The sequence below is a fragment of the Pan paniscus genome, chromosome 1 (assembly GCF_029289425.2).
Source record: "Pan paniscus chromosome 1, NHGRI_mPanPan1-v2.0_pri, whole genome shotgun sequence".
In the NCBI taxonomy this organism is placed as follows: Eukaryota; Metazoa; Chordata; class Mammalia; order Primates; family Hominidae; genus Pan; species Pan paniscus.
Genome location: NC_073249.2, coordinates 102,989,619 through 103,014,710, shown reverse-complemented (window position 1 = coordinate 103,014,710; position 25,092 = coordinate 102,989,619). Strand labels below are relative to the sequence as shown.

General features: G+C 39.4%; 1 protein-coding gene across 5 annotated transcripts in view; it reads right to left on the bottom strand.

Annotated features, from left to right (window-relative positions):
• The window catches only part of GPR89A (G protein-coupled receptor 89A), a 64,074-nt gene extending 45,182 nt beyond the window's left edge, over window positions 1-18,892 (bottom strand). The window contains exons 1-6 of one of the 5 annotated variants that reach the window (XM_008951132.5): window positions 18,868-18,892; window positions 17,271-17,576; window positions 9,163-9,222; window positions 7,035-7,138; window positions 2,299-2,405; window positions 1,745-1,846 (exon numbers count right to left, since the gene is read on the bottom strand). In XM_008951132.5, coding sequence (XP_008949380.2) covers window positions 1,745-1,846; window positions 2,299-2,405; window positions 7,035-7,138; window positions 9,163-9,222; window positions 17,271-17,312 — 415 coding nt within the window. In that variant the 5' untranslated portion in view covers window positions 17,313-17,576; window positions 18,868-18,892. Of the gene's footprint in view, window positions 1-1,744; window positions 1,867-2,298; window positions 2,406-7,034; window positions 7,139-9,162; window positions 9,223-16,771; window positions 16,902-17,270; window positions 18,587-18,867 lie in introns of those variants that run through there. The other 4 variants (XM_034964491.3, XM_055102181.2, XM_008951125.6 and 1 more) reach the window with 4 other exon arrangements.
• Between the last annotated feature and the right edge of the window lie 6,200 nt (window positions 18,893-25,092).

Below are 25,092 nucleotides of genomic sequence, written 5' to 3'. Positions count from 1 at the left end.
TAGGAGGATCACTTGAGCCTGGGAGTCGGAGGTTGCAGTGAGCCAAGATCATGCCACTGCACTCCAGCCTGGGTGAGAGTGAGACCTGTCTCAAAAAGAAAAAAAAAAAAAAAGAAACTTGAAATAATTTCACAGGACTGGAGAATGCAACATGTATAGAGAGCAGCAGCCAGGTCATGAAAGGTCTCATACGCCACCTAAGAGTTTGAATGCTTTTGGTAGGCTGGTGTTATGTTAAGTTTTCCGGCCTTTAATGTTATTTGAAATTTTGAAAGTTATTCTTATTTTAAAAATACACAACTATTTATGGTATTGCATATGCTTTTCAAAACTGCATATCTCCTCTGATCTTACTGCAGGAGAGTCTCATAACCTCTCTCTCCCGAAATTCCTGCTATAGGCAATCGGTATACATGGAAGGGTGTGTGGGAGGTATGGCAGATTCTATAATAGACACTGGCTCATTCAACATTAATTCCAATATCCTTTTCCAGCATTTGTTTTGGTACTACAGAGTTTAGAAAGCCAAAAGCCCCTTCTCAGACTTCCTTGAGGCTAAGGTTTTAAATATTACCTAGGTTTCACGGAAAAACCAGGCCCATGTGAGGCCTCAGATGCAGAAATGAACAATGTAGGGGTGGTGATAGCACTTAGGAGCTCAAACAGCTGGGACTGAGGTCCTTGATGTCATAGACCCTGAGTGGCAGGTGATAACTTCAGTGAGGTTTTCTAGTTTAGTATTGTGGCATAGTTGGGTATTTCTCTTCACTATATAGCAGTTAAGCTTTGCATCCCTACTTTCCTAGAAAGTCTATAAATTGCCTGATACTGTATAATTTATCACTTTCTGCTTTAAATTAGTTACAGTAGATTCTGTTTTCTGCAATAAGAAGCCTAATAATAGGTACGGCAGGATGGTGAATAAAGAGGTATATATATATATATATATATTTTTTTTTAAAAAGGTTCCAGCATGAAACCTGTAGTATATTTATTACAGATGGGCTCTCTAATCTTTTTAGATAGATTCTCTAATCTTTTTAGATAGACTCATACATACTTCTGAAATAGTTCTGGAAGGACTTGTTAGCTGAGGTACTTTTGTTCATTGTTTTTAGCTTAAAAATTAGGGCTCTGCCAAATTTCTTGTTTTAAAATAAACTTTTTTTGTTAGAGGGGAGACACCGATTCTTGGAAAGCTTTTCTTTATCTACTAATTGTGGGTGTTTTATGTCACCTTTCCTCAAATACATATGCTTCCCTAATGTATCTTTATCATCACTTAAGCAGTGGCCGTTTACCTTTTGGGTCACAGACCCAAATCTGCTACCCAAATCTGATAAAAGTTTATTGATACCTTACCTCCAAATACACATATAAATATATTCCTGTACTTCCATATACAATATGAGTTAGACACCGTTCTCTTTCCTTATACCCTTTAAGTATATTCAGTAAATGAAGGTCAAAAATTCCTACTCTAGAATGATAGAAGTGAGGTCCAAAACCAGCATTAGTTATCTCTTAGAATGAAGGAGAAAATGTGGTTCAAAATCAGACATTTTTCAGAGAAATAGCTTGCTATCCTCCTCAGAAAAAATTTTTTCCAAATCCCAAGAACCTGTGAATTAATAATTTCCCCAAATACATTTTTTCCCCAAGAAATTTAATTAATTGTTTTTGAAATCAGAAAATTAAACAAATCTTCTCCCCCCACTTCCTCTGCCCTCCTATATATACTCACCATGTTTTGGGCTGAGAATGGGAAAGGGATCTCCTAGTTTCCAGAAGAAATACATAAAGGTCAGCCATAAGAGACAGGAAAAAAGCAGTCGTTGTTTATGCACTGAGACAGAGGAGATAAAACTGTTAGGAAAAACAGATATAGGTTAAAGAGCTTGCTCTATTTAAAAATATAAGATAATGCTAACTAATATTTGGCTGCTAATTCACTTGGCAAATGACTGATGAACAGCATAATTTTTAGTGAAAGCATTCTTACCATCGTAAGAGAAATTTAGCTGAATTTAAGGTGTGGGATGAACTAAAGGAGACATTATTAATAGGCAGAAAAATAAAGCTGTGGCAGAACAAATAACCTAACCATTCATTCAATATTTATTTTGTGCCAATTCATTCAATATTTATTTTATATTTATTTTTAAGATGTTGTGTGTGAGGTATCCTCAAATAGCAGTAGCTACTGAAAGTTAATGTAGAAATGAAGCTATCCACAATTTAAGTCCCCTCAAATACTCATCTCAATCTATACGCTGACTGAGAGGGTAAAATACTTACGTAGTCGGATATTGCTCACAATAAAATAGCCAATGTAAAAAGGCACCATGAAAACCAGGATCAGCAGAATTACACACAGGTTCATTTTCCAGTGAAAATAACGGGAGCTGAAATAAATGTCAAAGACTGTCACTGGGAGGAAGAGAGGGCAGCAACTTTCTTTCTCTTTAGTCTTCCGAAGGGTCCTTTTGCTCTTTGGACTCAATATTGAATATATCCTATCTAATCAGCCTACTAGGCTCTTAAAATCTACTCATTTGTAGAGATTAAAAAATACAAATTTTTGAAAGGTATATATGACCATCTTAACATCTTAAGAATTTCATATATTAAAATAAGAATGTTTATGTTTTTGATATATTCATAGGCAACATATACCATTAACATGTATCAACATATGCCATTGCTGGTAGAATGACTATTGTTTTACCCACCCCTAGGAATCTCATTCCAATGTAAGAATTAAAGGAAAATTAATGTTAACAGTAATATATGTTATACTCAAAAATATTTCTTTTGTACTCTTGATATAAACACCTGATTTGCATGAATTACTTTTATTAGTTTATAAGATGTGCTTTATTTATTAAAACTTTTTGTTAGCACTTTTTATAACAGTTTTAATGAGATATAATTTACCCATTTAAAGTGTACAATTCAATGGTTTTTGTATACTCAAGAGTTGTGCAACCATCACCTAAATCAATTTTAGAACATTTTCATTACGCCATAAAGAAACCCTGTACCCATTAGCAGTCACTCCCTGTTTCTCCCCAATCTCCTCAGCTCTAGGAAACCACCAATATACTTTCTGTTTCTAGGAAACCACCAATATGTAATCTTTTGTGACTGGCTTCTTTTACTTACCATAATGTTTGCAAGATTCATCCATGTTGTAGTATCTATCAATAATTCCTTTTATGGTTGAACAATATTCATCCCATTATATGGATATATTATATTTTGTTTCTGCATTCATTAATTGAGGACATTTGGGTTGTTTTTAGCTATTATAAATAGAGATGCTATGAATGTGTGTGTATACATTTTGGTGTGGACGTATGTTTTCATTTCTCTTTAGGTAGAAATGGAGTGGAATTGTTGGGTCATATGATAAATCTATATTTAATCTTTTAGGCACTCCCACTGTTTCCCAATGTGGCTGCATCATTTTACATTTTCCTCAGGAGTGTATGAGAGTTCCAGTTTCTCCTCAGCCTCGCCAACACTTGTTATTTTCTGTTTTTTTTTTTTGGTTATAGCCATTTTAGTTGGTATGAAGTGGTATCTCATTGTGGTTTTGATTTGCATTTCCTTGATGGCTAATGGTATTGGCCATCTATTCATATGTGCTTACTGGCCATTTGTATATCATCTTTGGAGAAATGCCTATTCAGATCCTTTATTCATTTTTTAATTGTATTATATTATTAAACTATAAGAATTCTTTATATATTCTAGATACGAGTCCCAGTCCATTATCAGATAGGTAATTTATAAAAATTTTCTCTTGTTTTTGGAATGTTGGTTCACTTTCTTGATGGTGTCCTTTGTATTTACTGATTTTAAACTTACTTAAGCCTTGTTTCAAAAAAGGCCTAAGTGGTTAAATGGCTTACAAAGATAAATAAAATACAGGATGATGAAATGAACTGTAAGGAAATATGAACAACAATGGTAACAGGTAAAATATTGGGCCAAGCCTGATGGCTATTATAAAATAGAATTCTAGAAAGTTGCTATGGGTAGGTCATAAATTTAGCTTTAAGTTTTCTAATGGTCAATGTGAAATAAAAAATTTGATCAATTAGATAAAATCATCATGTCTGTAAGAAAATAAAAATTAATTCCTCAAAGGAAGCATAATTATCATTTATTGTTACTGAATTATTAACAAGATTACAATGAAATTTCTTCAAAGATTTCATAAAGAAAATGCAAAGGCAATTAACAGTGTCATCAACAACATCCTTTCAAGAGAAATATGTTTCAGAGGGCTGTTTCTTATTGTTCCTTCCTTAGTACAGATGGCAGGCATCACGAAACAAAGAGCCATTCAGTAAAAGCTACCCTACAGGGAGTGAATACCATTTAGACTAGATACATTGACAGCTTTTTGCTCCTCTAGGTTAACCTACTTTAGAACATTTAGAGAAAGAAACAAGCTGGACATCCTCCAGGCAATACTACATAGTATTTCAGCTAAGCTTCTGAAAGATTTTGGGAAGCAGTGGGTTTGAAATAACAAGTGCAACTTTAATTGGCAGTATGGACTGCCTATTAAAAGTGAACCACATGTTTTAACTAGTCTTTTGAGCTGAGAGTAAAGTGATATTCTCTTGAAAAAACTAAGGATCCCAACAAGATTACATATTTGAATAGGAAGTCATATGATCTCTGCTCAAAGGTGAGTCAAAGGAATATTCTGGCCAAGATTCTCTTCTCAAAACGATTCTGAGTCCAGTCAATGGACAGTTATACATCATCAAGGTTCATATTTGTGTTCCATAATTGGGTGAAACATTAGCATGAAAAAACAGGTATAACTGAAGATATGTCTCAGACTGAACAAACCCAATCCTCTATATAGCTCACAAAGAAAAACCAGATTTTAGCAATACTACTTCTTATCCTCTTTAACTAATTAAGAAATTTAAGAAACATACACCATAGTATGACAGATGTTTCTTACCATACGGGTTATTAACTATAAGTTAAAAGTTGGGGGACATCATCTACCAAAAACAGTAAATATAGCTTTAGAATATCTGAATCCTCTGTATCAATATTTAGATGAGTAGCTGGCAAACTATGGCCTCACAGCCACCTGCTTTTACAAATTAAGTTTATTGGAGCATGGCCATGCTCGTTTGTTTATATATTGCCTTTGACTGCTTTCGCTCTACAACAGCAGAGCTGAGTACTTGTGATAGAAACCTTCTGGTCCACAGAAACCTAAAATATTTACTATCTGGCCCTTTACAGAAGAAAGTCTGCCAACCCCTGCTTAAATAGCAGTGAAAGATGCAGGTTGTGATAAAATTTAATAACCATTATGTAAAATAATACCTGTCTATTCTCTATAGTCACAGGATCTATATCTAGCTCATCCAAGAAAAGGTTTGGATTATTTTTTATTTATTTATTTTTTTGAGATGGAGTCTTGCTCTGTCGCCCAGGCTGGAGTGCAGTGGCACAATCTCGGCTCACTGCAAGCTCTGCCTCCTGGGTTCAGGCCATTCTCCTGCCTCAGCCCCCCAAGTAGCTGGGACTACAGGCGCCCACCACCACGCCCAGCTAATTTTTTGTATTTTTAGTAGAGACAGGGTTTCACCATGTTAGCCAGGATGGTCTTGATCTCCTGACCTCGTGATCCGCCCGCCTCGGCCTCCCAAAGTGCTGGGATTACAGGCGTGAGCCACCGCACCCGGCCAAGGTTTGGATTATTAAAGTTTAAAAGCAGGAGAATCAGAAAACACTTCTATTTTACCATAATACATGTTATTCATTGTTCTATCAAGAGACCATTATTATCAACTCTGATTCTCTCTCTCTCACTCTTTTTTTTAAGAGATGGGGTCTCATTGTCTTGTCCAGTGATTACAGCTCACTGCATATCCTCAAACTCCTGGGCTCAAGGGATCCTCCTGCTTCAGTCTCCAGGGTAGCTGGGACTACAGACGTGTACTACCACACTCTGCTAATTTTTTTAATTTTTTTGTAGAGACAGGGTCTCACTTTGTTGCCCAGGCTGGTCTTGAACCCCTGCACTTAAGTGATCCTCCTGCCTCAGCCTCCCAAAGTGCTAGGATTATAGGCGTGAGCCACTGTGTCTGGCCCCTCTCTCTTTTTTTAACCTTTCAATGTTTTGTGATTAACCATCTGTATAGTAAGTTTTTCTTTTTAATTTAAATTTCGTTTTCAACTCTGATTATCAAAGGATTTGAGAGTATAGTCTCTCTACAAGTCTCAAGTGCCAGGGGTCTATAATGAACTTACCTTGGCGCTGAATCCTAACTTTAGAGTGAAAGACTGCTTTACTCCTAAAAGGTTTTTCCAGGTGGTGATAAAAAAGCACAACAAAGTCTGCATAGCATAGTTGATGAACCCTACATATAAATGCTGGCCTAAAAACATACTCAAGCTTGCAGATTAACAAGCAAGAAATATTTTGGATAGACTGTCTAATAAACTAACAAGTCTATTATTTGGAGGGGAGTAAAGAGTTATTTTTAAAAAGTGTTTTAAGAAACACTTTAAATTCAACCAAACTTGACCATGACTGTAAAATCAATAAAAATAACTAAGTTAAGTAAGAACTGGAGTTTCAGTCTTCAGAGAGATCATTGAAGTAGCTCTGAGGAATTCTAATCTTTTCAGGTAGAGATTTTCAATCAGCAGAACAATGTGAAGGGCTGTTACTGGGATTCAGTCAGCGAGCAGTCCTGGAAAAATAAAGCTTCTAGGAGTGAAGCCTAGACTGCGGCTTCACAGCCTCACTCCAATGAGTTCTTCAGAGTTAATGGTCAGATCTTTTGTTTCCTGGTATCTCATAATCTTTATCAAACCAGCTATTAGGTGGCTGTGACCCATATCTGTTGTGATCATTGCAGTTACTGAAACTGAACTATTAACACAGTGTTTTTTTTTTTTCAGTTATGAGATCCAATAGCTTTTCCACTGTAAAGAATGTAGCACAGAACCCTTCAAGAGGAGTTTTCAGTACTCTTACTCACCTGCTATTCAATACTCCTAAGATTTCAAAGATGATGAGCTCAAACATGGTGCAAGAAAATGCAAACGTCACGGAGAAGATCACCTGTACAACATACTGACGTATCTGTTAAAAGCCAAACAGAGACTAGAAGTTATTTCCTTGTTTAAAAACTGAACTGATAACCTCCTTCTGGTTACAAGTCAGAAAACTTATTTTGAGGAAATTCTCAAGTCATTGGAAGTAGGGCCACAACAGCAACTTGCCTGGAGCTAAAGAAAAAGATCAATATAGGTGGCACTTCTGAATCTTGAGTCACTATTACCAGCATCCTCCTGTGGATGAAGAATTTTGAGGACAAGAAGATGAAGTGACAGGGTCATAGGTAGCACTTAGAATTCCTGATGCATACTGACAAAAAACTGACAGATTCGTATATAATGGTTAATGTTTAAAGGGGTTCTTCAACACTCTGCAGATCCTGGATCAGTTCTGGAACCTTCCTCGGGAGGTCTTAAAGTATTGGGCAGAAGAAAATCTCCAGAATCCCAGGCTCTTTCAGACAATAAACTCCCTGGGAAAGTTTAATGGAGAATATCCTAGAAATGACCCAAATGTAGACTATAACCACTGATCTTATTACTAATTAGGAGAACTAACTAGGAAATGTCGAGTCTAGGGTGGTGATCTTCTGAATCCAAAGCTTAAGATAAAAACAACACCAGCCTTGTGTTGCGGGAAGTCAGGGACCCTGAATGGAGGGACTGGCTGAAGCCGCAGCAGCAGAACATAAATTGTTTCATGGACATTTATTAGTTCCCAAAATTAATACTTTTATAATTTCTTACGCCTGTCTTTACTGCAATCTCTGAACATAAATTGTGAAGATTTCATGGACATTTATTAGTTCCCCAAATTAATACTTTTTAAATTTCTTATGCCTGTCTTACTTTAATCTCTTAATCCCGTCATCTTTGTAAACTGAGGATGTATGTCACCTCAGTATCCTGTGATGATTGTGTTAACTGTACTAATTGTTTGCAAAACGTGTGTTTGAACAGTATGAAATTAGTGCACCCTGAAAAAGAACAGAATAACAGCAATTTTCAGGGAACATGGAAAGATAACCATAAGGTCTGACTGCTTGCAGGGTTGGGCAGAATAGAGTCATATTCTTCTTCTTGCAGAAAGCGAGTAGGAGAAATACTGCTGAATTCTTTTTCCAGCAAGGAATAACCCTGGGGAAGGAATGCATTCTGGGAGGGAGGTCTATGAATGGCCGCTCTGGGAGTGTCTGTCTTATGCGGTTGAGATAGGACTGAAATACACCCTGGTCTCCTACAGTGCCCTCAGACTTACTAGGATTGGGAAATTCCAGCCTGGTAAATTCTAGTCAGACTGGTTGTCTGCTCTTGAACCCTATTTCCTGTTAAAATGTTTATAAAGACAATGTGTGCACAGTGGGACACAGACCCTCATCAGTAATTCTAATTTTTGCCTCTGCTTTGTGATTTTACTGCCCTTTGCAGCATGTGATCTCTGTGACCCACTCCCTATTCGTACACTCCCTCCCCTTTTGAAATCCCTAATAAAAACTTGCTGGTTTTGTGGCTCGGAGTCACCATCACGGTCCTACCAATATGTGATGGCACTCCTGGAGGCCCAGCTGTAAAATTTCTCTCTTTGTACTCTTTCTCTTTATTTCTCAGACCGGCCGACACTTAAGGAAAACAGAAAGTACCTATGTTGAAATACTGGGGACTGGTTCCCCTGATAGCCTTGGGATTTTGGTATTAACTTATAATATAAGGTTTGCAATTCAGGGCCAGATAGACAAATGAAAGGGAACATTTGTGAGACATTATGAATTAAATTCTCTCCTACAGAATAACTATTTGCTATTGGTACATATCCTGATATGACTAAGACATAATCCTTGCTCCTAACTTCTGGGCTATATTTGATTTGCCTTTTTCCCCCCTTTTAAATCAATTAAGTCTACTTATATTCTCCAATCTAATAGTTATATAGTACTTATTTGGTAAAAGCTTCCTATCTTGGAAATGAACATAATGTTTCTTTAATGGAGACATTTTTCTTGTCAATCTAAATTCATACAGTGTAAGTATGACAGAATGATTTCTTCTCACCTCATAGTCTTTAAACAATTGGCGCATGAAGAAAAGCCACCCAAATCCAAAAAATAGTATCTGGAGGAGAAAGAAGATAGAATGTCAATACATATTTTCTTTTGAGAAATGTTTTATAGAAACTCTTTTATGATAAAAGGTCTGCTAACTAGACAGTTAACTTATTTCAGGGATTAAAGATAAGATCCACTCTTATAAGACCTACTTATTAAAGCTCATGACATTGGAAATAAATTTTTAAATGCCCTTGGAGTTTTGAAGTTATCCATGTTACAGAGCATGCTTTAAGACAAAAATGGAAGTACATATTTTGCCATAATCTTATGATAATCATTATATGAGCCAGAGAAGTTTGCAAATAGAAAAGGAGTCAGTGGCCAGGCACGGTGCCTCACACTTGTAATCCCAGCACTTTGGGAGGACAAGGTGGGCAGATCACCTGAAGCCAGGAGTTCAAGACCAGTCTGGCCAACATGGCAAAGCCCCGTCTCTACTGAAAATACAAAAATTAGCTGGGTGTGGGCACCTGTATTCCCAGCTACTCCAAAGGCTGAGGCATGAGAATCGCTTGAATCTGGGAGGCAGAGGTTGCAGAGAGCCAATATCGTGCCACTGCATTCCAGCCTGGGTGATAGAGTGAGACTAGGTCTCGAAAAAAAAAGAAAAGGTGTCAGAGTGAGAGTTGCTTCTTATGGATGATCCCTGATTGCAAGTATTTAAAAATAATACCAGCCTGGCCAACATGGTGAAAACCCATCTCTACAAAAAACACACACACATAAAAATTAGCTGGGGGTGGCGGGGTGTGCCTGTAGTCCCAGCCACCTGGGAGGCTGAGGTGGGAAGATCACCTGAGCCTAGGAAGTTGAGGCTGCAGTGAGCCGTGATTGCACCACTGCGCTCCAGCCTGGGCAACAGAGTGAGACCTTGTCTCAAAAAATAAATAAAAATAAATTAATTTAAAAAATAAAAACTTCAGGGGAGAGGAGTTGAGACCAAAATTAGAGGAGTAGTAGAAAGCCTAATATTTTTTATATCTGTTTCCTTCAGAGAGTTTTCTTAGCTTCTCCACCATCCTGCCTAATCTACATAAAAGTGGTTTTCATCTCAGTGTAAAGCTGAGAGATTGCAGGATCCCTCTTTCGTCAGTTTTGTTTCAAACTGGCAGAGACCGTAGCCACATGACAGCTGACAAAGCTGGTCTGTAGTAAACAGAACTTTCTATACATACACACTGACACAACTACTCTTTTCTTCTTAAACTGGCTAGGACCTTTATGAATAAAATGATTTTATGTCTTTCTAGGGACTACTTTACTGAGCAAGTGTAAACTCAGTAGTTTAGCACAGACTACTTTAGCTTCTTATCATGCCCCTGCTGCCTAGCAAACTCATGTGTTCAGCCCCCTGGAACTTCTTTGGTTCTTTAGATCCATATTCTTTCACATCGAGACCTGTGTAGATGTCCTCTGAAAGGAACTTCTCTCTAGCCCTCTCCCAGTTATGCTATTTACTCCCCCTGGAAGGCCCTCTCTGCCCTCCCAAATGCAGATAAATTGCTCTTTTTATATAATCCTGTTTTACATTGTACTTCCCTCATCAAAGTGCTTACCATACAGTTTTGTAATGTGTGATTTAAATATTTTTTGACATTAGATTATAAGCTCTATGAGGACAAAAACCATGTTTGTCTTGTAATCTTTGTATCCTTGGCATCCAGCACAAAGCCTGGTACGTAGCAGGCTGTCCATAAGTGCTTGCTGAATGGCTAAGTGGTCTACATAAAAGATGGTTTATTCTTCAGCATTCAATCTTAAATTTTCTGTAATAACTCCTATGTGCTATGCTAAGTGCTGAGGATACAAAGATGAATAGGATGGTTACTACCCTCTAGGAGCTCACAATATAGTGAAGACAGTACATAAATAATTATAACGTAATATGGATGTGCAATGATAGAAATACATACATGATATTGTAAAACAATATGAAAGAGGGAGACCAAACCAATCTGTAGGGGGTTAGGACAGATTTTCTGGAGAAGATAAGGCCCGAGCCGAAGGAAGTTTTAATTTGGGGTTAAAACCTGATATTGTATGCACATTTTGGGGTTATGTGCATTTTTCTAGAGTGGTTTCAAGGTATTCATCACACAGTCAAAGGTTTCCACCACCCCTAACATAAAAACCATCCTCTCAAAGGATGAATAAGAATCAAGTAGGGAGGCTGGACATGGTGGCTCAAGTCTGTAATCCCAGCACTTTGGGTAGATCGCTTGAGCCCAGGAGTTCAAGACCAGCTTGGGCAACGTGGTGAAACCCCATATCTACAAAAAATACAAAAATTAGCTAGGTATGGTGGTGCGAGCCTGTAGTTCCAGCTTATGGGGAGGCTGAAGTGGAAGGGCCACTTGAGCCTGGCAGGTAGACGTTATAGTCAGCTGTGAGCATGTCACTGCATTCCAGCCTGGGTGACAGAGCGAAACCCTGTCTCAAAACAAAACAAACAAAAAACGAATCAGGTAGGGTAAAAACAGGTGGTAGAGGTAGGAGGACAGGGCTTTCCAGATAGCAAAGGGCATGAGTAAAGGCGCAGAGTGAATAGCATGGTATATGCCGGAAACTACACATGGTTTGGTGCTGCTAGAAGATGAAATTCAAAGAAGGAAGAGGTTAAAAATGAGGCTAGACAGGAGGAGTGGATATCCAATCACTGAGAGCTTTGAAGGCCACCCTAAGGAGCTTAGATTATAGTCTGTAGGTGGTGAGGGTTATTTAAGCAGGGAAATGGCATGGTCTGATTTGTTTTATATTATATAGAGCGGTATGGTGGCTGTGTGGAAGATACACTTGAAGGAAACAACAGTGTAGAAAGAGAAACATTATAGAAATGTGTTATGGGAGTTCAGATGAAAGATGATAAAGCCCTGAATTAAGACATTTGGTGACAGAAGAGGAGAAAACAGATTTGAGAACTATTTAGAAGGTAAAATCAACAGGGAGAAGTTAAGGATGACTAGTTTGGAATACAGGATGAAGAGTGAAGCTACCCAATTTATATAAAGAATACTGGAGAAAGAAGAGGTTTAGGAAAGGGGGCAGAGGATGGGGAAAATGATGAGCTCATTTTTGAACACACTAAGGGCCTGATGGACAGCCAGCAAGATGGGTCAAGATATCCAGCAAGTATCTGGAATAAAAGACAGATTGTGAAGGCAGGTCTAAGATATACCTATGAGTTGAAACCACCGAAGTACATGAGATCACCTGGGAATAGTATCTAGAGTAAGGAGAGCAATGTGCCAAGAAGAAAACACTAGAAGATAAGGAAAACAATTTTGAATAGTGAGGTAGAGGCAGGAACCAGAGTGTAGCAGGTCAGAATGAATGGGAGCTAAAGCAGTGGGGACAGTAAATGCAAATTACTCTAGGGAGAGCCAGGAATGAGAAAAAAAGAAAACATTAGATAATAGGCTAGAGAAGAATGTGGAATAAAGGGAAAGTTTATTGGCCAAGGGGAAAGAAAGCAGTCAAGTAAGGAGAAAAAGATGAGAAGGATGGTGGAATACTAGAGGATGAACTGATAATACTATTATTAATATTATTAGGTAACTTTTATTGAGCATTTACTATACTCCAGGCTCTCTAAGTAGTACTTAGCATTATAATCTTATAAAAATAATTAAAAACTCAGTACAGTGGTTTGATTATCCTATTTTCACAGAGAAAGATGAGGTTTAGAGAAGTTAATCAATTTATAGTAAGTGTCAGAATCAAGATTGAACTCAAGCTTGTTTGACTCCAAAATCTGTGCTTTTTTTTAAATATTATTTTTTCAGCTCTTATTGAGTCTGTCTGTTTAGAAAATCTGTGCTTTTAACCACTTCAAAATACACTACTCTAAGATGAAAGGTAGGTAGAATGGCTTTAAACCAGAGTAGGGGAACCCCGTTTTCTGAAATGGGAGGAAAGGAGGTAAGAATGGTTGTGAACACAGATAACCTTTTAGATTAAAATGCAGAAAGTATTCATAGTAGGAGATCATACCTTTTGGCTTCACTTTTGTTGAGTAAGTACGAGGCAAGGTTATCTGCTAAGAGTAAGAGAGGTGAGTATAGAAAAGGGAGCTTTGAGGAGAGTGACAAAGATTCAGAGAAACTTTGAGGGGAATGAAACAAGTAGCTGATTAAGGTCAAGAAAAGGAATAATTCAGTGAGCTGAGGGTTAAACTCCTGGCGTTGGCAAACTACACAGCTATGTGATTTTCTATAGTAGCCTTCAGGCCTCTGTATTAGTAGTAAACAAACTATAGCAGTGATCCAAGTGTGGACTTATATATACATGAAGGTAAATGAACAAGAGGGTGTAAGAAAGTAAGTTGGATCCAAGCATCTAGATCAAGCAGAAAAGGAAAGGGTCAAACAGATTAGGAGAAAATGTCCAGGATATCCTTTGGCTATTATAAATATTTACTGGTGGAGACAGATGTAAATTCAGAGTTTAGAGACCATATTTATATGACTTATGAAGCCACGACTGAAGACAGAGAAGTTGGGCAGTTAGGACTGAGGGTGGTATGTATAGTGGAAATGGATGATTAAAAAAAAAATCACCAAGATTGCTATGAAATGGAAGAGAAAACAAGCAAAAATTTTAAGTTTATATGGTGGGGAGGGGAATGGAAGAAAAGAGAAACAGATATATACCTTTAATATTTCATTGTGGCCTCCTTTCACATTGAAAAAGAAAGCTTAAAAAGACTTTCAGAACAAAATTATGTCCTTTGCAGCAACATAGATGCAGCTAGAGGCCATCATCCTAAGCAAATTAACGCAAGAACAGAAAACCAAATACCACATGTTCTCACTTCTAAGTGGGAGCTAAATATTGGGTACTCACCAACATAAAGATGGCAAAAACAGAAACTGGAGACTACTTGGGGGCAGGGGAGGGGAGAAGGGGGAAGGGTTGAAAAACTAATTATTGAGTACTACGCTCAGTACCTGGGTGACCGGATCATTTGTACCCCAAACCTCAGCTCCCACAATATACCCAGCACAAGGACCAAATCTAAAATAAAATAAAAGTTGAAAAAAAAAAAAGACTTTTAAACTACACACATACACAGAAGTAGCTGGAGAATTCATTACATCTAAGATAAATACAAATTCTGGCAAGATTATAGAGGATCCAAAAGAAAGCAGAAGCAAAATGCAATTTCAAATAGCTTTGCAAATAAAATGGAAGGCGTATAGCTTCTTATTAAAAATGAGACTTAATACTTTCAGAACTGTACAGAGTCTTGACCTTAGGACTTAAGAGTGTACTCTGGAACTGATAAGTCTTATGACGGTATAGAGGGCTCAAAACATGAGTTAGTTAACAGTTGCTTTTAAAAAAGTGACTTCTGGGTTGAAAATCAGCTACTGTTAAAAAAAAAAAAGATGGCCATCAGCAGGACAGTTATTAAAGAATTAACTATAAAAGACACCTTTCTTGGATCATTTATTCACCCTTTTAATCATTTAACAAATATTTATTAGTGCCTAATATGTGCCAGGTCCAAGGGATAGAATGGCAAATGAGAGCATGAATGCTACTCTCAAGGAGTTTATAATCTATGGAGGAGATAAACAAGTAATTACCAAACAATGTGGTAGTGTTGTTACAGGGGAAGTAGGTGAAGGGTACTATGGCAGTAGGTATAGGGACATCTAGTCCAGTCTAGGGGAAGCTTCTTGGATGTTCAACTTGAGATCTGAAGGCTTAAATAAGGGGAGGGATATAAGGAAAAGGCCCAGAAAGAGAAAACACACTGTGTCGAAATCTGGAGGCACCATAGCATGGCCAGGTTAGGGAACTAAAAGAAGTTCAGGAAGTCTAAAGAATAAATTGGAGCCACAGCTGAAGAGAGAAGAGCCAGGGTCCCATCAATAAGGGACCTGAAAAGCCATGTAAAGGAGTTTGAACTTCATCCTGTGCCGTGGTGAGCAAGATTCAATACGTGACCTCTGATTTCAGATTTCATTTCAAATAAACCTTTCAGTTAATACAAAACAGAAAAAATGAGCAGGGAGGGGCGCAGGGGGCAATGGTGGTGTTTCCAAGGTAACCACACCTCTCTAGAGAGGTGCTTTTTATTAAACAAATATTCACTACAACTCTACTATGTGCCCGCAACTGATCTAGATGCTGGTGAATACAGGAGAGAACCAGACAGACAGTATCTTGGACTTCATGGACAGATAACAAACACATGAATATACAAATGAACCATAGTAATAAATGCCAAGAAGAAAATAAAACATGGAAATGAGGAAGAAGGCAGCCGAAATGGAAAGCTACTTTGGTTGTGGGCAGGGTGTCAGGTAAAACCTTCCTAAAGCGACATTTTTATTAATACAGAAAGGATGATAAAGTAGCCACATAAATATCTGAACAGAGAACATTCCATGCAAAGGAATCTTTGGGTCTTTCTTCCACATTTGTAAAAACCGGGTTTAACAATTAATTACTGCATGTGGATACATGTGTGAAGTGAAAGTCTATGATTATAAGGCATACAAAATTAGAAAGCCACTTCCTTGGTTCAACGTATCAATTATATCCATGCTAAAAATCACAGAGGCTGCAATGCAAAGCCAATTTTCTACTGACATTCTTAACTTTATTCTAAGTGAAAAGAAAAGCTAATTAAATATTGTTATTTTTCTTAAATTGGTACTAAGGCTAAAAATAACCCTGAGTTGTCACCAAGGGCACTGGGTAGTCTTAGAAAGGTTTTAAGCAGAAGAGTTACATGTCTAGGTTTTTTTACATTATTTGAATACTATGCAGCCAATAAAAACAATACTTATGAAAACTATAGAAAAGGTGGTAAATTTTAAAAATGAAAAAACTATTGCATTAGAGTGGTAGGATTATGGATGGCTTTTCCTTCTTTCTTATTTTCTTAAATATTGTAAACAAGTTTTTGAAGAGAAAAGGACAATGCTCCGCTCTACGGAGACGAGTATTAGGATGAAGCAATACAAAAACTGAATCAAAGAACACAAATTTAGTTCACTTTAAGCCCCCAAAGGTAACTGTTTCTGTTATTTGCCGTTTGAGAGAAAGAACAAGTAAAAACAACCACACACACACAAAATCTTTATTGGAAAGATGAGGGGAAGAAGGTCAACAGGCAGTCTGAGCTTCACAAATATTGGCCAACAATTATTTATTGAATGCCTGCACTTGGAAGTGGGGATACAGCTATGAACAAGGCAGGATCTCAAAAAACAAAATCAGAAACACACACATAAATGATGCCAGTGCTATGATGAATGCTAGGAAGAAACAATAATTAACAATAGATTACATGGTAAAAGCAAGAGGCTAACTAGACGAAACTTCTATTGAGCAGAGACAGTGTCTTACATGTTTTTACGCTCAGAGCTTTATATAATGGTCGATAAATGTTTGTTGACTGTACAAACAAATGAAGGTGGCCAATGGAGAAGAAATGAGGGTCAGAAAAACATCCGGAAAAGGTGGGTAACTAAGCAGAGGATAAAGGACGAGGTGTCAGTGCAAAAACGAAACATTATACTTTCAAGCATAGGTATTACCTTATACTGATACTTTGAAGCAAAAAATTTCTCCACACCCGGATTCAGGATTTGACATCTAACAGCAAAGCCTGCACTGACGTGTCCTCAGTATCCAGTATTGGCGCGTCGCACACCCCGCGCCCAGAACCACATAGGCTTCCCCAGTCCAGGATCAGTGGCGCAGCCCGGAAACTTCGAGGAGCTCCTAGAACCGCCGCCTTAGCTGGCGGCGCCGGCTCTTAGCCTGGAGGTCGGCGGACCGCTTCCAAAAGTGGACCGAAATTCCGGGGATGGATGCCGGGTGGGGACGCGGACGGCCGCAGGCCAGCCTCCTGACAGCCGGGGCTGAGGGAACCGGCCGCAGCAAATCGCACACCCTCTCTGGGTGCCAGAGTGAGTGGCGCAGGCCGCGTAAGAGAGGAGCGAGACCCCGGACCAGCCCACACCGCGGAGGACCGGAGAGGGCGATTCGGTAAAGGGAGGCGGACGGGTGTCGGGGCGGGAGGCGGTGACTCACCTGGGAGGTAATCATGATGCTGGAGTCGATCAGGAAACTCATGGCGAAGTGTAAGGAAGGCTCCTGCCTCCACTTCCCACTCCCCGAGGCCACAGCACGCTGGGGCCACAGGCCCCCTCACACGGTCTGTCTTCTCCCAGTTGCTGCAGCCGGGACTGCGGTTCTCCAGCCCCACGCCATCAAGCTGCGCCCCAGTCAGCCAATCAGCGGCTACATCCACAGCCCCGCCTCGGGCTCGGGGTGGGTGGGGCGGACGCTAGGCTCCCGCCGCGGAGGCCCCAGGGGCGGGGCTTATTAGGGGCGGTGCTAAAAGCAGCAATGCAAGGTAGCGTTAACGTTTCTGAGGCTGAAGGAGGTAGGGCCTGAGAGCTAAGTGGTAATTCTGTTTTGTAATGATCATAAGATAATAATGGTAATTATAGTAAGTCGGGCATTGTGTCCTAAATGTTATAACTTTTACTTGACTTGGCAAATATGACTGTACAAAGTGAGGGAAGACTGGAAAGTCAGATGAGGTATGAACAAATATAACTAACCAAATACATTTCTGTGACAACAATGAAAAGCACACTGTCTGTAGCAATTTAGTGATAATATTGTACTGCATATCAGTCAGACCACAGGTGGAGTACTGCACTCCATGTACCACACTTTGAAGAGATTTTACAGGCCGGGCCGGCTCACGCCTGTAATCCCAGCACCTGGGGAGACCAAGGCAGGCGGATCACCTGAGGTTGCAAGTTCAAAACCAGCCTGACAAGCATGGAGAAACCCTGTCTCTACTAAAAATACAAAATTAGCCGGGCGTGGTGGTGCATGCCTGTAATCCCAACTACTAGGGAGGCTGAGGCAGGAGAATCGCTTGAACCCGGGAGGGGAGGTTGCGGTGAGCCGAGATTGCGCCATTGCACTCCAGCCTGGGCAACAAGAGCAAAACTCCATCTCAAAAAAAAAAAGAAAAGAAAAAAGAAGAGAGAGATTCTACAGAGACATATTGGAGCTTGCTCAAATGTGAGCGACCAGATAAGGGCTGCTGGAAGGAGGCGAAGAAAGATGACTCAGAACATGACATCTGTCTTCATGTGAAAGAATGGGTAGAACTGATGTGGCGCTACGAATTATCTGTAGGGCAAAGGACTGGAAGTTAAATGAAGATAGATTTTAATTCAAAACAAGGATCAGTTCTTTAAGAGTCTGAAGAAGGGTTATTTTAGGAAGTAGCTGCCTCTGCCCCCTTCCCACCTGTTGCAGTGGATCAAATATACACTGAATCACTACCTCATTCATTCAACACTCATTTCATGAAGGCTTAACGCATTGCTGTGGGGCTTACTCTGCCGCCGACCTGGGGCCTAGCTAGGCTTTGTAGTCTATATAGTCTCATAGTCCTGCAAACTGGCTCCAGCCCAGGAAATCACCCTGTGTAGGAGTGGTTGCAGTCAAGACGCAGGAAGACAATCCTGAGGGGACCTGACATCCAGCATCTGAGTTCAGACTACTATAGTTTGAATAAGTGACCTGCAGATTCATTACACGCAAGGGAACATGTCTTCCTTTTGTTGGATTGAACTCTGTGATACCAAGCAGTCAAAAGTACCTGTCAGATGTCCAATCCCTGATCCAGAATTTCAAGGAGCTGTGGAGGCAGCTGTACAATGGGAGTGTCATAAACCAGAGAACTTTGTGTCCAGGCTATATCTATTAGGTAAGCAGGTAGATTCCCACATAACAGCACCTAACTGACATTCAAGAGTGTGTAGAGTGCAGAGTGCTGAAAGAGACTATCAAGGCAAGTAGTTTACCTTGGTGGCTTACTGGGGTGCACAGTGGGGATCAAATATCAGTAACGAGGAATAGCAGAGAAAGGTGTGCAATACCTGCTGGCCTAAGGCCTATGCAAAGCTTTGGGTGACACTATTCAGAATTCTCCCTACTGTACCACTTGTGTCCAGGTAAAGGACAGGCCTAGGTGATTCAAGCGACTGCTTTATCCCCTGATTTTGATTGAGGAATGTCTTTAGAAACCTTCGCACTGCATTTAGTATCCAATTGACTCTCCTTTCAAAGCAAGTCTCTACTGCTGGTGGTGGACTCTGACACTAAAATGGCTTGTCCTCCCATCTCTACTGCTGGTAATATTCTCCCGATCCACTCTAGCTGCTGCCATCCTCTTAGAATAGTGGGATCTTTTGGTTCTGCCTCCATGGACAGTCACACCATCTGGGCTCTGAGTCCCCAGTTTGTGCTATTTTTCCAAGGGAGGTTTTCAAAATATGTCATGTTCATAACTAGTAGCCATGGTTTGCCACTCATCCAGAGATTGACAGCCAGTCCCATAGATGTGCTATGAAGAGTGGATTGACAAGATGATCAGTCTGTGTCCTTTGGATGAGTGTTTGCTCACACTTTACTGTCCTTTTTCATAGCAACTGCAGTGTTCATACCTATGATACTCTCACACTTCCCAGCACCATCCACATACTGACAGCTAACTACTTCATCCCCTTCCTCCAAATTAATGCAAAGGACTGGGCCCAGGAGTTGACACTAACATTAGATCCCTGGGAAACACCCTAGTACCTCTTCTCCGTGCACTTACATAGCACTTGCCCATGCCAGTGGCTGGATGATTTCTGTTAGGGATTTTCTTTTGAAACTTTTTACTTATTGTGACATAGTTGTAGATTTACATGCAGTTGTAAGTCTGGGATCGTTTGAGACATATGGTATCACCAATTCCGTGGCATCCTACTCCAGCTGTCTCCCTTCATGGATAGACAACCTATCTTGTAGTTTTGCCCACTGTGCCAGGTTCACTGAGTCTCTGAACTCCCCTGTGTGCCCCACTAAGTCACCAGTGTAAGCTGGACAGGAAACCCCAAGTATTCAGAGGAAAAGTGTTTATTTCCCAATGGTCCCATGGGCAGTATCTATACTTGATACCTAGAAAATATATAAGTGCAGTTTTCTCAAAGTGTGGTTCTCTCATGACTTGGGGAGCTTATTTAAAATGTAGATTCATAAGTCCTAATGTAGACCAGTGGACTTGGGATTTCTGAAAGTGACTCCCAGGAGGAATCTAGGAGTCAATTAATTAATAAGTAAAAATTATATATATTTATCATGCATAAAATGATATCTTGAAATATGTATACATTGTGGAATGGCTAAAGCAAGGTAATTAGCATATGTATTACTTCAGATACTTATTTATTTTTGTGGTGAGAATACTTAAAATCTACTCTCAGAGATTTTCAAAAATGCAATACATTTTTATTAGTTACAGTCACCATATTGTACAATAGATCTCTTGAACTTACTCCTCTTATCTAACTGAAATTTTGTATCCTTTGACCAACATCTCTCCAACCCCACCCGACTATCCCCCCCAGCCCCTGGTAATCACCACTCTACTCTCTGCTTTTGTGAGTTCAATTTTTTTTTAAGAAGGAATCTGCATTTGTAACGGCATCCCAGGAGATTCTTATGCATACTGACTGGGGACTGGTTGTGAGACTGTGCTCCCCATCTCAAAACTTTCCTAGAGTGAGTTAGCACCTTCACACTAGGAAAATGCCAGCTCCGATTTGTCTAGAGAAAGGGGGGCCAGAGTGGTGCTAGCTTTGCTCTTTGCTTTTTTCCACTCCCGCACCCTTTCTCTAGATATGCTCACTCTATAGCCTCAGGAAGCCTAAAGATCTTTTCCAACCACTTGCGCTTTGGCTCAAGAATTCCCCTTCATCTTCCTTGAGTCTACTTTGAACCTCTTCCCTAGTTGGTTCTCACTTTTCCAGACCTTCTTGGAGGTGCATTCCAGTCCTTTCCTCTTATACAATCTCATTTTGGATATATTGACCTTGGTGCTGACTTGGTATGCACTGCCCTGTCCAGGGCCTTGACTGGTTCATATGAGTTAAAGTCAACTCTGTATCAAGTGCTTGGTTGTTCTTGAGGTCATGTTCCTGAGGAAAGAAGATTAAATAGTTGTGTGGTTTTATGCAAGTTACTAAACTCTCTGTACTTCAGTTTCCTCATCTAAAAAATAGAGATAGAGATAGTAATAGTATCTTATCTCATAAGGTTATTATGAAGATTAAGTAATATACATAAAGCCCTCACGAAAATAAGCACTTTATAGTAAGTATGCAACAATTTTTACCCATTATTATTATTATTATGAGTTTACATTCAGTTTTCCTTCATCATTAGTTTCAATGTATATTTATTTATTAATATTTATAAATGTATATTTAAAAGTTTTGGTTGTCAATTATTCAAATTATACTGAAAAGACTGATGATCGTAGAGCTCTCAAATTTGGAAAGATTCAGTGGCATTATTTGAAATATATAACACCAACTTTTTCCATTTATTAAAACTAATTTTGGGATTCTCTGTTGATATAATTATCATGCAGAATGAATTTGATCCATATATTTTGTGAACAAAGGGGAAGAATATGTAGAGATTAAATTTAAAATGGAATATATTAGTTGAAGTTCAAAGTAAAGGATGTTCATATTCTTATTGTATGAACTGTTCCAAACTTCTGGTCCCCTGCCGTCTGTGCTCAGGTAGAGCAGAAAGCTCTCCCTCCTGCCCCACCACTTCTTGCTCCAGGACTGACCTCTTCTTGGGATAACTACCAGCAGGGACATTTGCTTATTTTAAAGAAGTCCGCATCTTTACCACTGGATTGAGATTTGCCACCATAATGTTAAGACAGTTGCAAAGGAGTACAACACTGGCATATTTCCAAAGTCTGGGATATTCATTCTTATTCTTGGTTAACGTGATGCATACCCACACCAATGCACATATACCTTTTGATTTTCCCAAAATTGGATCACAATTTTGGATTCCCAAAATTGGAGGAGTGCTATGGACTCCTAGTGATCCAATATTGAAAAAATGGATCCTGTTTGTGTACCCGCAAAATGCATATGTTGAAGCCCTGGTTCCCAATGTGATAGTATTTGGAGGAGGGGCCTTTGGGAGCTGATTAGATTTAGATGAGGTCATGAGAGTGAAGCCCCATGATGGGATTTGTGCCCTTCCAAGGAGATGAAGGAACCAGCACACTCTCTTTCTGACAGGTGAGTATATGGTGAGAAGGCAGCTGTCTGTGAACCAGAAGGAGGGCCCTCACCAAGAAGTGACCATGCTGGCACCCTGATCTTGGACTTCTGGCATCTGGAACTGTGAGAAATAAATGGCTGTTAAATATATACACCTACTATGCACCCACAAAACTTAAGAATAAAAAATTTTAAAAACTTTGTTGTTTAAGCCACCTAATGTTCGGTATCTTGTTAAAATAGCATGAACTAAGACAATGAGTATACTATGTTGTTATATATTTTTCATTATATTTCATTTTAGAAATATTTTATGGGGCTGGGCATGGTGGCTCATGCCTATAGTCCCGGCACTTTGGGAGGCCGAGATGGGCGGATCACTTCAGGTCAGGAGTTTGAGACCAGCCTGGCCAACATGGTGAAACCCCGTCTCTACTAAAAATACAAAAATTAGCTGGGCATGGTGGCACATGCCTGTAATCCCACCTACTCAGGAAGCTGAGGCAGGAGAATCACTTGAACCTGGGAGGCGGAGGTTGCAGTGAGCTGAAATTGTGCCACCACACTCCAGCCTGGGTGACAGAGTGAGACTTCGTCTCAAAAAAAAAAAAAAAAAAAAAAGAAATATATTATAGTATTATAGGCCAGGCATGGTGGCTAAAACTTGTAATCCCAGCACTTTGGGAGTCCGAGGTGAGAGGATCACTTGAGCCCAGGAGTTTGAGACCAACCTGGGTTACATTGGGAGATCCTGTCTCTACCAAAAAAAAAAAAAATTAGCCAGGCATGGTGGTGCGCACCTGTAATTCCAGCTACTCTGGAGGCTGAAGTGTGGGGATTGCTTGAGCCTAGGAGGTTGAGGCTGTAAGAATCTGTGATTGTACCACCGCATTCCAGCCTGGGCAACAGAGTGAGACCCTGTCTCAAAAAAATGTATATTATGAATATTTTCTTGTGCCAAATACTTTATAACATTTTTATTGACTCAATAACATTCCACCATATGGTTATGTCATTTGTAACTTAACCAATCTACCTTTTGGATTTTTTTTTAGTGGTGTTTACTATAATAAAATAATATGATGGTGAAGAATTTGGCCCACAAGAAACACTTATTCAAGCCTACAATTTTCCCTGGGCAAGGGAAGGTCACCGTGTCTATGTCCCAGCAAATTCTGAGGACACACATCAAGCTCCTGCAAGCTTGGCTACTGTGGCAGCCAGAGGTGAGCCTGTGAACGTCTGCAGACTAATAGGCCACTAATGACTAGTGAGAAAGAGGTCAGGCCTCCCTCCCAGCAAGTGCTTCCCAGAAAGTCTCAGAGGTTTTCCTTGAGCCCCTCACTTGGAGGGGAATGAGAGAAGGGGATGAGAAACACCACAGCTCTTTCTTCTAGTCTGACAACTCTCTTCAAAGACTGCTCCTATCAGTTAACCCTTATCTTTCTCTTAAATAACCCAGAGGTGGATTGTGAGCTAGGAGTTGCAAGACCATTTAGGGGCTACTTTTTTTTTTTAAGGAATTCTAGATTGTGCTTTGTACCACTTTTTAGAAAGTGTAGACATTGAGCATTTACTGTCCTTGGTTATGTAGCCTTACTGAAACTCCAAGACATAGGAAATATTTTGTTTAACATTTCATTACATATCCATTAAACCAGACTTGTAAATTACATTTAGGTCCTCTCTATTTTTGTCTTCTATCAATTCGTCAAGGACTGAAGTCTTTTATTGCTACTATTTTTCTGTCCATATCTCCATTTTTTCTGAGAGCTTCATACAGTCTAGTGCCTTATTTTTCAGTGCAAAATGATTCGTGGTGTGTCTTTGTTGCATATTATATTTTATATTAATAAAGACCAATATTTTGGTTTGGTTTAATGATTCTGCTCTTGTATTTTCTGTGTTTGGTCTTTATTTTTGCCTTTTTTCTGTTTTTTCTTCTTTTTGCTATATGGATTTTGTAGTCCTTGTTTCTTGTTTTGTTTCCTAGTAATCTGGAAGGCATGCATTTTGTTTTAAAATAACACACACAACTTTATATTTTTTTATTACTAACATAGAGAATAAAATAGTATCTTTGTATGTTGAGAATACCAGGACACTTCTACTTTCTCACATTTCTCCTTCTTTGTTACTCCCTTCACCCCACACAATACCCAAGTTTATGTTGGTGTAATCTGGGATTTTAAACCTTACTTTAAAAATATATTTTTGTTAAGGATTATTTATGATATTTGTATTCTGTGTTGTAACTATACTTAAAATAGTTACATTTAATTCATTTTATGCTTAAATGTCTTCAGTATTCATCATAGCCTCTTTCATACTTTGCCTTTTTGATTTCTTTTTTTTTTTTTTTCCTGAGACAGCATCTCACTTTGCTGTTCAGGCTGGAGTGCAGTGGCATGATCACAGCTCACTGTAGTTCCTGGGCTCAAGTGATCCTCCCACCTCAGCTTCTCAAGTAGCTGGGCTATAGGCGTGCGCCATCATGCCTGGCTAATTTTTAAATTTTCATAGGGACAGGGTCTCACAATGTGCCCAGGCTAGTCTCAAACTCCTGGGCTCAAGTGATCTTCCCACCTTTGCCTCTCAAAATGTTGAGATTACAGGTATAAGCCACTATGCCTGGCCTTGAATTCTTTTAAAAAATATTTCTCTTGGGTGGACACGGTGGCTAATACCTGTAATCCCAGCAGTTTGGGAGGATGAGGTGGGTGTCTCACCCGAGGTCAGGAGTT